Source organism: Carassius auratus, chromosome 3, assembly GCF_003368295.1.
Source record: "Carassius auratus strain Wakin chromosome 3, ASM336829v1, whole genome shotgun sequence".
In the NCBI taxonomy this organism is placed as follows: Eukaryota; Metazoa; Chordata; class Actinopteri; order Cypriniformes; family Cyprinidae; genus Carassius; species Carassius auratus.
This window is the reverse complement of record NC_039245.1, coordinates 17732315-17745813: the sequence shown is the minus strand read 5'-3', so window position 1 is coordinate 17745813 and position 13499 is coordinate 17732315. Positions and strand designations below refer to the sequence as shown.

General features: G+C 35.4%; 1 protein-coding gene across 1 annotated transcript; it reads left to right on the top strand.

The window, feature by feature from the left end:
* The first annotated feature begins 4058 nt into the window (after positions 1-4058).
* LOC113049031 (ras-related protein Rab-1B) lies at positions 4059-12173 on the top strand. The gene is made up of 6 exons (XM_026211046.1): positions 4059-4375; positions 7244-7316; positions 7960-8055; positions 8199-8294; positions 8728-8859; positions 9848-12173. Exons 1-6 carry the CDS (start codon positions 4362-4364, stop codon positions 10040-10042), a joined length of 606 nt encoding a protein of 201 aa, XP_026066831.1. The 5' UTR covers positions 4059-4361; the 3' UTR covers positions 10043-12173.
* The last annotated feature ends 1326 nt before the right edge of the window (positions 12174-13499 follow it).

Sequence of the window (13499 nt, the reverse complement as noted above, 5' to 3'; positions counted from 1 at the left end):
CAAAATACAATGGCATGCATCTTATGTTAATGCAAGCATAAATTAATGCAAGCATTCTAGGTCTTCCAACAAGGGAGTTGGGAGTATACAGAAGAGTGTTTAAGTGCGATACATGTTTGTTTGTTTTATTAAAAGAAATGTTCATATAAGTGTTTACAGAAACCTCACAGCCTAGTTTTTTTTTATTGTTGCAAAAAAAAATCATCAAATAATATTATTTTACAATTATTATTATTATTATTACAAATAAATTTTAGCTTGATGTTTGCAAGTTTCACTTCCCTATTAAAACGAAACATCAGCACATTTACAACATTTTACAACAATTCTCTAAAATTCCATATAATCATGTTCTTGCACAAAAGAAGGTCTTTCTACAAAAGAAGCATTGCTTAATCAGCCACCTCGAAACTATCGCTTAGCACTATTGAAGTTCAAACTCTATTCAGAAGTAGCCTATTTGTGAAAAAAAATAAATAAATACAAACCGTTATCAGTATAAAGTAAACTTTTTTTCAGTAGGCGGTTTTATTTTTAATTTTATGGATTGTCTCCACTGACAATGTCTGTACTAACACCATTTAGAGGTAAGACTGAGGATTCACATTAGTTTGCTTCTAGTATGGGATATAATGGAAATATAATAAACCATGATAAAAGAGCGTTTCATTGCAGAAGAAATCTTTGATTCAAGTAAACAGTGCAGTCAAAAATGACCATTCTCACCATCAAAATCTGTAAGTAGCATTTTTTCTATGTTTAAGTAATTCCACAAATCTCTTTGTGTTCCTCGTGAATGCAAACAATGAGTTTTAACATAGAAAGTATGTTACCTAAAGTTTATTATGTTTTATTATAGGCTAGACATCTACTTAAAGGGGTCTTTTAATTCTTTTCAACTTTAGTTAGTAGCCTATGTAATGTTGCTGTTTAAAAATAAAAAATGATCTGCAAAGTTACAAAGCTCAACGTCCACTTTAAAAGGAGATATTTTATTTAACAGAAATCACTTTTCAAAAACTACAACAAACGACTCGTTTGGACTACAACAAATATTTTGCGACGAATGGGGCGAGACCTGGTTGAGCTGCATTAGAGAAGGCATCACTATGTCGGAGACACGCTAGCTTTCCCAAGACAGACGAACTTAGAGTGATTACAATCATCCGGGTTTAAATCTCGCTCAAATAGACTTGATTTTGATGCAATATTTACACTGAAGCTTGGAGGCGCTATGGAAAGATTATGTGACAATGAAGACTGGCTTTGCCATCAGAGGAATAAATTACATAATATATATAAAATATGTTTTAAAAGAAATCTCATAAAAAATATAACATTTTAAAACAATATAAAATGTCAAATATATTCCATAAAATTAAAACATATTCAAATGAAAATCTTTCAAAAACATTAAGATTGCACCAATCCCAACTTTTGATTGGCAGTGTACACTTTCCCATACACAGTACATTCAAATACATTTTAAATACAAAGTAAAAACATTGAAAGGTGTATAGTGTAAATAATAATGCAGAGAGGAAGTGACAATAAAATATGAGATTCTGATTCTGAAGTTAAAAAATATAATCTTAATTAATAATGCAATTTACACAGTTAATTAAATCAACCTCTTTCTTGCTGTAATGTCTTTACATTTCCTGTTGAATTGTAGGTGCAGTCCACAGTAAAGACACATTTTGATCATGTGAATGTAGTTAAATTGCCTGGTATGTCTCTCCTGAATTAAATTATTATTTCATGTTTGAAATCTAGGGTAAAATGTATAATTTATATCAAGTTGGAGTGGAATATTTTGAATAACCTGATTTCAAAGGGCACAGATGTTTCCATGGCAACTGGTGGCCTGTATAAGACTGCAAAGTGTGAACTTCCACAATTTCGCCTGTAGCTGCACATTAACAGTTGGATATGCTTGACTTTTACCTCCTGCTTGTTTTTGACTTGCAGAATTATGGGGAGGGGAGGGGGGTCTGTGGGGCTGGGACTTCATGATGTACATTGCTGCAGGAATGGAGTATCTCAATTGCATGTGAGTCCACAGGAGGGCAACAAAGAGCACATTACACAACAATGTCCTGTTAATACTTGCATTGTCTTGAGAAGAAGCCAGGCCTAGTGATGAGGCTGACTTTGACCTAAGATCTATTCAGTAACTATTATAGGCAGAAGAATATGGATGTTAACATGCCTGTAAGGTTGATTGCTGCAAAGTAAATAATTATAAAAACTAAATAAATCAAATAAATAAAAAATTAACATTTGCTGAAATTTTACTTGCTCACCAATGCGTCTTCTGCAGTGAGTGGATGCCTTCAGAGTGAGAGTCCAACCAGCTGATAAAAACATCACAGTAATCCACAAGTAATCAATGCAACGCCAAATCAGTTTGTGAGGTGTGAGGTGAGCTGTGTGTCAAATCAAGTAGACATCATTGAGATATTTTTAACTTCAAACTTGTTTTAAGTTAAAAATACGAACAACGTTCTCGATCCATAATGTTGCTTTCTCCAGTAAAAAGTTTTTCTCGTCTAAATCAGAAGAGAAATGGTTCTTACAGATATGCAGTTTTTTACTCCACAAGACTTTAATTTATGGACTGGGGTTGTATAGATTACTTGTGGATTATTGTGATGTATTTATCAACTGTTTGGATGCTCATTCTGACGGCACCCATTCACTGCAGAGGATCCACTGGTGAGCAAGTGATGCAATGACACATTTCTTCAAATCTGATCTGATAGAGAAACAAGCTCTTCTACATTTTGAAGTTTTTGAACTATTCCTTTAATAAAATAAATTAGAATCATCAATGATAATAATAATAATAATAATAAAAACCCACACATTCAGTAAAACACAAACTGTTTGGGTGGAAATGGTCCTAAAATAGTTATTTATTTATGTTTATTTTTATGTATGACATGTATTTTTAGTTTTTGCCTGTGGGACAAATATGTCCTGGATCATGGATGTGGTTTTTTTAATGAGATTTACCCAACAGCAAACTTAAAACAATTTTATTCATTCCTTATGTCTCACGGTGGTCTTTTGGAATAAACCATATGGGAGATCACATCCAGAGGGAAGATCCCTTATCCAGGTTTCTCTGGTCATGAGCTTCTGGACTTCCTGGAAAATGGATACTGTCTCAAACATGGACAATGACAGCAAATTGTAAGCACATATTTTTCATCAAATTATCACAAAAAACATTTGTAAAATTGGATAATATTTCAAAGTTTAATTCATATTAATAGACCATTCTATTTATCAGGAATCTGTGGGTAAGCCTTTACCGAAAAAACTGTCTGCCACTGTAGGCCACGACCGATGGTTAGAGAAAAAGTACACTAGAAAATGCTGTATATGCAGCATTTTCTATAGTGTACTTTTCCTCTAACAATTAGTGTTTTTATATACAGCAGAATTTTCATTGCTAGAAGTACATAAGAGAAAACTTTTAATTTTTTGTGATTTATATTTTTATTTTTCTACTTTTTTTCTTCACTGTAAATTTTGTAAAATTGTATATCAAAGAAGTCAAATGTTGGCAAGTTTGGAAAAAATGCCAGTTTTAAATATATGAATGAAATTGGAATTTGAAACTGTTACTTGTTATAAAAAAGCTCAGGAAATTTTCATTGATCTCAAAGCAAAGCATGATTGTTATTGTACAATAAATAAACTTTCTCTTGGAATAAAAATTAGAAAATTAAAATATTTGCTTTGGATTTTGCAAGTTAATACTCTTATTATTATTAATATATATATATATATATATATATATATATATATATATATATATATATATATATATATATATATTATACAAAAACATTATGTATGGTCTTTGATTTTGTAATATGATTCTCATATCAAAAAAAAAAAAAAAAAACTATGATGATGTGGGGAAAAAAAGATTAAAAAAAAGAATTCCGTAGGTTTCAAATATATGTGTGTGTGTATAGTTCATAAGCTTATTGGATGAGTTGAATATCTTGAATCTCTGGGTTGTGTCTGTGAGATCCGTCCGTGATGCCACGTCATCTGATGTCACTGCCGCACCTGCGCAGCCATCTTGTTCTTCGAGCGAGGGGCAGATCGGAAGGAAGAAAAGCAGAACAAAATATCAGTGTTTTGCGTTATATGGTCAGTAATGTCCGTCAAGTGAGTGAATCCAACGAGAAGACAGCGCTGAGGTGTGATCGGAAGGGGTTACGTAAACCAGAGAACGCAGCGAAAACCAGAGAAAGTCATCCTCTTCATCATTTGACTCTGCTCGCAGAGAAAAGAATCAGATCGCCTGCTGAACCCAACGACTACGACACAAACACAACATGAATCCAGAATAGTGAGTAACGTTATTTGTCGCCCAGACTTGTGTTGCGGATGTCAGTGTTTGAATCGTCAAGAAACGTCAGTGTGTGTAGCTTTGTCTAACGTTAGCTTTAACGGCTAACAACGTCCGGAACTAACTGCGAATTCAAAGGATATTTGCTTACTCAGCCTCTATTAGACGGTTTCTTACTACAACTGGTAGCATTATTCATCATTCAACGTTTAAAGCGTATAACTGTCGTTATTTAGTGTTAATAGTACACAATGTTAGCATTTGCCGTAATGCGTGACGTCATTTTTGTGTGCTTCTTCTGGAAGATACAGTACATTTGTGACGTCATCATAGAGCCGTCATAAGCGTACTGACGCCAGACTGAATCCAGCTGTCAAAAAATGATCTTGCATGTGTGCTTGCGTGCACCATCGCAATGTATTCAGGTGTCATGTGGTTTTTATTAGGCCTGGGAATTGAAAGCCAGTGTATTAGAGCTGGAAGTGGTCACGGGAAGAGGCTTTTTGAGTTTTCTTAGTTGCATTCGGGCAGCTTACAAGTCTGTGTTCATACAGACGTCTTTAGTTGAATACTTTTGAATATTGCATGAATATCTAGTAACAGAAATTGATTACTTGTCATAGTCATCAGCAGTGCTTTAAATGCATTGGTTTCACTGGCAGCAAAGACACAAACATGTTTCAAACTCTCCCCTGTTTGCCATTGGTCAGTTAATCAGGTAGCCCCACCCTATACTTGTGCCATTGGTCAGTTAATCTGGTAGCCCCACCCTATACTTGTGCCATTGGTTGAGGAAGTGTTTATATGTCGGACCCTGTCAGGATGCCCAAACAGATTTCACTTACTTTCTGTATTTTAAATGGCGAAGATGTGCGCTTTAAGTTTAAGTGTACATTCTTTTCTTTCTTTTTTTTTTACTAAAATGTATCAGCATTGCCAATTAACAGACTCTCTATTATCTAGTTTATGGTGGTTTCTATTGCAAAGTGTTTGACTAAAATTCACTTGTTAAAATGGGGTACTGAATGCTGAAACGCTTTGATATTGAGGCTATGTTTACATGGTTTTGATGTAGTTTTTCCCTTGCATTTTTAAATGTCACATACATATGACAGCATTTTCAAAATGATTCACGTTTACACAAATCCGCGAAAATGGCCAACGACGCTGTATTACTGATGCCAGGCAAATAGTTGGCGCTGTCACCTTGTTAATAAACAGGAGCTGTAGGGAATTGACAATTATATGTTGTATATGACACGTCGCCGCTGTTGATTGTAATATTGGTGAAGTATATCCACATTTTGCTGAAGAAGCGTTAGCAAACTCCACAACAGTACCATGTACTCCACCATTGTTTGCACTTGCCTTTAACATGATTACATACAGTGCATGTCTACAAAAATAACATCTAACGTTACTACTCACGCGCATGAAGTTACCGTTTTCAAAGTTTCCCATATTAGGTGTTTCCACGGAAACGATAATGGTGGCGTTTTCAAAAACTTGCACTTCAAAACCCGTTTCATGTAAACTAACAGGCAAAACACCATTAAAAGTTTCCCTTTTTTTGCTGAAAACATTTTCGTGTCTCTTATTGTTTGTGGTTATAACACCTCTTGATTTTGTGTTGACACATGCGTGCACTCTGTGTATCATCAGCATGCTCAGAGTCATGATTGCTTCACAACTGTTGTGTGATGCAACATTTCTCAGCTTGTCTAATGCTAGTACTTGAATTCAGACACAAGAGTAGGTCCTTCTTTGCGACAGTCATTCATTGTGCTGGAATAAGGCTCAGCTGTATTTTGAGCGGGTGGCAGCCTAGGCAGGGGAGACTTTGTTCAGGCAGATTTAGTTTTTAGCCTACTTCACGATCACCATGAAGTAGATTCCTGGCCATTGGTTGTAAGTGGCAGTTGATTCTAGAACTTGTTTCCAAACCAGTTAACATTTTAGCAATACCAATGCTTCCTTTTTTATTTTAGATAAGTTAAATCTCTATATATGCGCTATATGATTAGTTCAATACTATGCAATGAAGTGTCATTGATATATTATCATAGCAGGAAAGTTCAGTACACACACACATCTCTTTACAATCCAAACATCTTTGCTGTTAGTCTTACTATGAAATATTACAGTAAGACCAACTTAGAGATATTTTTTAATGTTCACATTAGCCAAACGAACAAAGTTTTTGTTAATTATCATTCGATGAAAAACTTGAAATTAAGAAACCTGAAATTGAATGAACTGAAATAAAATAAGCTGAAGTACTAAAATAACAAAACATTTTTTTCAACTAAATAGAAATATAAAAAACTAAAAAAAAGAAAAAAAGCATAACATTTAGGAAACAAATTAAAATGAAACTAAAAATGCTACTGCAAAATATTTATAAATACTGTAATAGTAGGTTATATAGATAATACTACTAAATTAAACTTAAGTTATTTTACTTAGTTTTATGGCATTTTAATAACCCATTTGACTTGTCATTTCCTCAGATATAAGGGTTACATTTTTATTCAAAACTGAAATATGATCATGTTGACTTATTTTAAGTATTGATATGGTTTCTCCATTTTAGTGACAAAAATACATTACAAAGCATGATAAAATTAAAGTGAAAACTGAAAAAGTAACAAATAAAAACTAATACGACATATTAATAATATATAAATAATACTAAAACAACACTGTATGGTGTGATAAAATAAAACTTGAGGTATTAATAATGGTATAAAAACCCGTCTGGCTTGTAAAAGTCATAAGATATAAAGGTTAACCAAATCTTCAAAACTGAAATATATTCATGTTGGTGTTCTGTTTTTAATGTGCTACTGTTGTATTTCTGAATTTTAGTGACTACCTTTTCAAACTGCTCCTCATCGGTGACTCTGGAGTCGGGAAGTCGTGTCTGCTGTTGAGATTTGCTGTGAGTACAGTCACAGATGGGCTGTTTTGTCAGCTTTTGCTGCCAAACATGAATGATAAATCTACTGAAAACATGCAGTCTGCAACTCATACCAAATTGATTGAATGTTTTTTTGTAATAGATTGCTTTTACAATGTACTGTGAGGTTTAGTATATCCACACATGTAAATATGTGACCACAAAATCAGTCTTATTGTACATTTTAAATCATTCAATATGAAAGCTGAATAAAGAAGCTTTCCATTGAGGTATGGTTTGTTAGGATCGGACAATATTTTGGCTGAGATATGACTACTTGAAAATCTGGAATCTGAAAAAAATCTTAATACTAGAAAAATCGCCTTTGAAATTGTCCAAATTAATTCTTAGCAATACTTATTACTAATCAAAAACTAAGTTTTGATATATTTACTGTAGGAAATTTACAAAAAAAATTTTTGGAACGTGATTTTTTCTTAATCCTAACGATTTTTGGCATTAAAGAAAAATCAACGATTTTGACCCATACAATTTTTTTTTTTTTTTTTTTTTTTTTTTTTTTTTTTAATTGCTTAAAATATACTTAGGCGACTTAAGACTGGTTTTGTGCTCCAGGGTCACACGTGTTTTAAATTTTCCTTTCTGTTTGTCTGTGGTCCTTCAGGATGACACATACACTGAGAGCTACATCAGCACCATAGGCGTGGACTTCAAGATCCGCACCATTGAACTTGATGGCAAAACCATTAAGCTACAGATTGTAAGTCCATACATTCTTCCTCATAACACTCATTTTTCACAAGCTCCATGACAGCATGACCAGAACATCATGATGACTGGCTTGCTTGGGTCAATAGATGAAGCTATTGACTCTTAATGGGGCCAAACCTTTCTTTCTTTCAGTGGGACACTGCGGGGCAAGAAAGGTTTCGAACCATCACCTCGAGTTACTATCGAGGGGCTCACGGTATCATTGTGGTCTATGATGTCACAGATCAGGTGAGACGTCATCATTAATTAACCTCCTTTGTTTGATAATTAATTATTGTCTATAGAAAGTTGAAAGTACATTGATGATAACATCAGTGTTATTTTAGTATTGTTTATACTCATAAAAATGCATTCATATTTTGATTTAGCATTTTATTTTTAGATTTTCAGTAGAATTTTTTATATATATATACTTGATTTATATATATTTCTGTTAAACTTAAAGGGATAGTTCGCCTAAAAATGGAAATTGTCATTAATTACATAAGACCTTCATGAGACGTTCATCTTTGGAACACAAATTAAGATATTTTTGATGAATTCCGAGAGCTCTCTGAACCTCCCATAGATAGAAATGTAATTTAAAAATAATAATACTGCATCATTAACACACAAAGGGTTGAAATTAAGATTTCTTTTCTCTGTCTTTCTCTCTCTAAAGGAATCATATAACAATGTGAAACAGTGGCTACAGGAGATAGACCGCTATGCAAGCGAGAACGTCAACAAGCTGCTAGTGGGGAACAAATGTGACCTCACCACCAAGAAAGTAGTGGACTACACAACAGCCAAGGTATTGATGCGTCAATCGAATATTTATTAATTTCTGATTTTAAATCTCTGTTCCCTTTTTTTCCAAACTTGTGGGCTTTACAAGCCAAATTGCTTTCAAGTTCTGTGACAAAAGGGTAGCACAATAATGTAAATAATAATGAGCTCATTTTGACTGCAGCCAGTAAGTAACCACCTAGGAACCTCTCATATCACGTCTTATGTCACGTTAGCGAAATTACATCATCATTTCATATGCAAAAAAGGTCGATAGTTTAGTGATGCATGAAGCACCACTCGCACAGAAGTCACTTTCAAAATGACAGCTCTCTGTTGGTAAAATAGCCTCAGATGCTGATATGACATTAAATAAAATTATACTTCTACTTTCTGTTGGTCACTATGGTGAATTTGCATGAAAAACTCAAATCCAGTGTGAAAATTGCTTCATAGAAGGAAGTTTTGCATAGGCATAGACCACATTTTCTTCATAACAAAAAAGTGACAAAAATCTATATTAACATGTAGGCTAACTGTACAAGAAAATTTACTTTTACAGTCTTTAAGACAGTTATACATGTGGTCAAACTGAAATGTATTCAGACAGCTTCTTGTTTCACACATTATCACAGTTTATTCGCTATAGTTTTGAAAATGGTAATAAAATATGACAACTCCGAGTTAACTGTGCCTGAATAAATTCATCTTGATAATGTCTGATAACACTCAAGCAAACATGGTCCGGTCAAAGTGTCTGAATAATTTCTGGTCCTAAATTATTATCAATTTTACTGGTATGAAGTAAAAAAAAAAAAAATACTATATGAAGAATTTTTGGGTATCGTATGCTACAGTTTACTTTATTTTGCTATCCTCACTTCACATAAACAAACTAAAAGTGTCCTGCACATACTAGTAAAAAAACAAAAATGATCTGGTGTCTGAATAATTTTTGGTTTGACTTTAAGTGCCAAGAATGATTCTCACTCTGGTTTCTTCTTACCTTTAAGGAATTTGCTGACTCTTTAGCAATCCCCTTCCTTGAGACGAGTGCTAAGAATGCCACGAATGTGGAGCAGGCCTTCATGACAATGGCTGCTGAGATCAAGAAGCGCATGGGGCCTGGAGCGACAACCGGAGGAGACAAGCCCAACCTGAAGATCGAGAGCACTCCTGTGCGGCAGTCTGGCGGCGGCTGCTGTTGAAGAGCCCGAGCGTACACACATACACAACCATCCCTTTCCCTGTCAAACCAATTTTCTCACACACACCAAAAAAAAAAAAAGCATTGTCATGGGAGGAACCACTGCATTCAGAGCCAACGTCTAACAGCCTTATGGCTTCATTTATGACAACATAGTCTTCTTGTTTTTATTCTCCTTATCCATTCCTTTTGTGTAAGACACCTCAACCCTTTTTCCTCCCTGTGCACATTAATAACCCTGCCCATATCCATGTCTCCACCCTCTGTGCTTAAAGTCCAGGATGGAGCTTTGGTACAGTCATATGTCCATGAATGGAAATAAATGAGAGCAGATCTAGGGGCGATTCTCAAATCCTCCTTTTAAACAACTAGCGAGGTTGTGTTAAGAACGTTAACCTATCTCTGTAGATTTTCTAATTCTCTCACAAGTCAGCACTTGAATGAGGTTTTGTTGGCGAAAGCATGGCTTCTGAGGCGGAATCGACAGGAAGTCAACTGCATACAAGTCGGCAATATTCTATATTTGTTCTCATCCTATTAGTATATTATTGTTATGGTGAATTTTAAGACTGATTTTTACATCTGTCATCGATGTAGTCAGGTTGGGGAAGGGATGGATACAGATGTTTTTTTTGTTTAAAATCTGAATTTGGGGGGTCTAGGCTGGTCGATGAAAGCTACTGTTCCCTCTGTTACCTCAGTGACCTCTGCTACTTTTGAGTGTTTGGCTATCGCAGGTTCATAATGAATGCAAGAACACCGTCTTGACATGTTGAGGTTGTTTCTTAATGTAGTCAACAGTTTTGTGGCTTTGGTTTGAAACCTCAGATCTATAATTTGGTGTCGTTTTCCCATTCTTATTGAGTCGCTGCTACCAAAACCAGTCCATCATGCATTGTGTGTGCTTTGTATTTATTTGCATACGGTAAATATATTTGCATATTTCTGAAGGACCTTAATTGCGCCACCAATGAATGCGTGGTAGTTCCATGGATCTGGTTTTTGTGTATTGCATCTAGAAATATTGGGATTGACTGGTCCAGTGCCGAAGACCGGATATGACCTCCCATGTTCTTTAATGAAACCTATTCGTACACTTCGATTCTAGTTTTCAAATCTACCTACAGATAGATCTTTAAAGGTCTAGAAGCTCATTCAGATGTCGCCATCGGTGTTCAAACAGGTTTATATGGATCCTGCAATCTTGTCCACATAGTTACAACTCAGTCTTATCAGCATTTTCAAACAAAAACGGCAAATGATTGGTCTGATGACAGTGTTTTTTGACCTGGCTGTTTTATTATGTACAATGTGGATCTAGAAACTGTAGATAGAGTTTGTGAACTTCACTAGTATTAGTGCGTCACTTGGTCTTAACTAGTCTTCCCATTGTGATATTATATCATTGTCTCTCACCGAGCCAGCGTAATCTAGTTTTTACACCACTAACATGCAATGCTAAGTAACCACACGTTCTTGTTAATATTGTGTGCTGGTTTTGCTTGTACTATTTTGTAAGTGAACTGGTAACGTGGGGTTGGAGGGAGCAGTAGCAGGGATATGGGTGCGTGTGCAATGGCTGGGAAGGAAGAATGGGCAAGGGGCAACTGCGTTTGGGAACATTCCTTTGATTTTAAAACAGGTCCGTGTCGTGGATCCCACGTTAACGTCTGTGTGGAAATAAATAGTCTCATTTAAAGCCTGCACTCATGCACACACTAAACAAGTGCTTTTTTGGGATGCGTTCGGAAGGGTCACTGGTCACTTCTCGGGACGCCTGCTGTCTTTTGATCTATGAATTTAGTATTTGGTAATGTGTGGGGATCGCAGAAAGATGAAGGGTATGGGGTGGGGGGTGATTACTTATGAATGTGATGGAGCGTTCTTATGCTTTTTGTCTTTTTACTTGTTACCCATGTCATTTGCACATCTAATTTTTTTGAATTAAGACACGGCGATGGTAAAATGGCAAGCACCTCTTTAGCAGCTTCCTTCTCTAATATACACGCTGTTTCTCTATCGCCCTTTGCTTGCTCACCCCGGTGCTGTTTCATAGCTGGGATTGATCTCGTTTTCTCTTTTCTGTACATATTATAAATATATATAATAAAATGATCAACATGAGACTTAAATATGGCTTTTCCTGCTTGTATTTTTGTTGTGTCGAGTGAAATGGTGCGTGGGTGGTGAGGTAAGTATCACTTCATGTGTTCGCTTGAAATTTGATGACTGATCATTTTGAAAGTTGAATTGCATAAAACAGCGGTCTCCAAACTCAGTCCTGGAGGGCCGGTGTCCTGCAGAGTTAAGCTCCACTCCTGAACCAGCTAATCAAGGTCCGCTAGGCATAGTCGAAACTTCCAGGCCGGTGTGTTGAGGCAATTTGGAGACCCCTGGCAGGACAGAGTTTGGAGACCCCTCGCATAAAACCCATCAGGAACTTGTCTGTGGCAAGCACAAAATATTGCTAATTTTTAATAATAAAAATAATTGTATCCGGACGATTCTCATAAATCTATTACTGTATAATGTAGAGTGTACTGTTACTTTACTTTGTTACTTTAGCAACAAACATTTATTTCAGTTAGTTGATGACTGTATTTCTGGTTTTCATTTTTAAAGTTTAGGTTTTTCATAAAATATTTATATTTAATTTTTAATTCACAATAAAAACACTCTTTCAGACAGACCAATGACCTCCATTTTATTCTTAAATTTACTATAGAAATAAGCAAACCGTAAAGTAGGTCTTTACTACCCTGTCCCATGTGATAGCAGAGTGAAGGTCAGATGAATCCTCTATTTCTCTGCGCCTATCCCGTCACCGCCTAGTATCGTGTAGTAAACACTGTATTATAAGACATTATATATCTGTATATTTTGCTCTATTTCTTCTTTCAGATGACACCATAAATCGAAACCATTTCCATTTGATGTTGTATTTGACCTGTTGATTTACTGTCTTGTGTGCTTGTTTCTGTTTCTGAACAGACATATTCGAAGGCTTGTGCATGTGTAGTAAGGGCTGTGCTAGTGACCTTGAGTTATTTATAGCCAGTCAGAGTAACTGCAGTCAGTGTGCAGGAATGTACTGTTCTGCACAGAATCCCCTGAGAGAGAGAGAGAGAGAGAGATAAAAGCAGATGCAGCATCTCTCTTTCTTTAATTTCTCACTGTGCCAGCTCATCAGAATCACTAAACTGAGACCCTTAGAAAAATGTAAAGAGATCTGAGCATTGGTGTGTTGCTTATGCATCATCACACAAGCACACGTGGATGCTAAATTTAAACACTTTGTTTTTCTGGCTGAAAATTGGTCTTCATCTTTTTCCGTCTCATCATTCTCTCAATTTCTCTCTAGCACAAAAGGTTGCATCGATGATTAGGTGAATCTCAACGGTCAAAAACATATCTTGGTCAGATTTCACACCACAGTCGAAGAAAAGAAATAGAGATAG

Coding starts and splice junctions, on each gene's coding strand:
- LOC113049031 (XM_026211046.1), top strand. Junction 8,295..8,727: donor TCTATGATGTCACAGATCAG/GTGAGACGTCAT, acceptor CTCTCTCTAAAG/GAATCATATAACAATGTGAA. Junction 8,860..9,847: donor TGGACTACACAACAGCCAAG/GTATTGATGCGT, acceptor CTTACCTTTAAG/GAATTTGCTGACTCTTTAGC.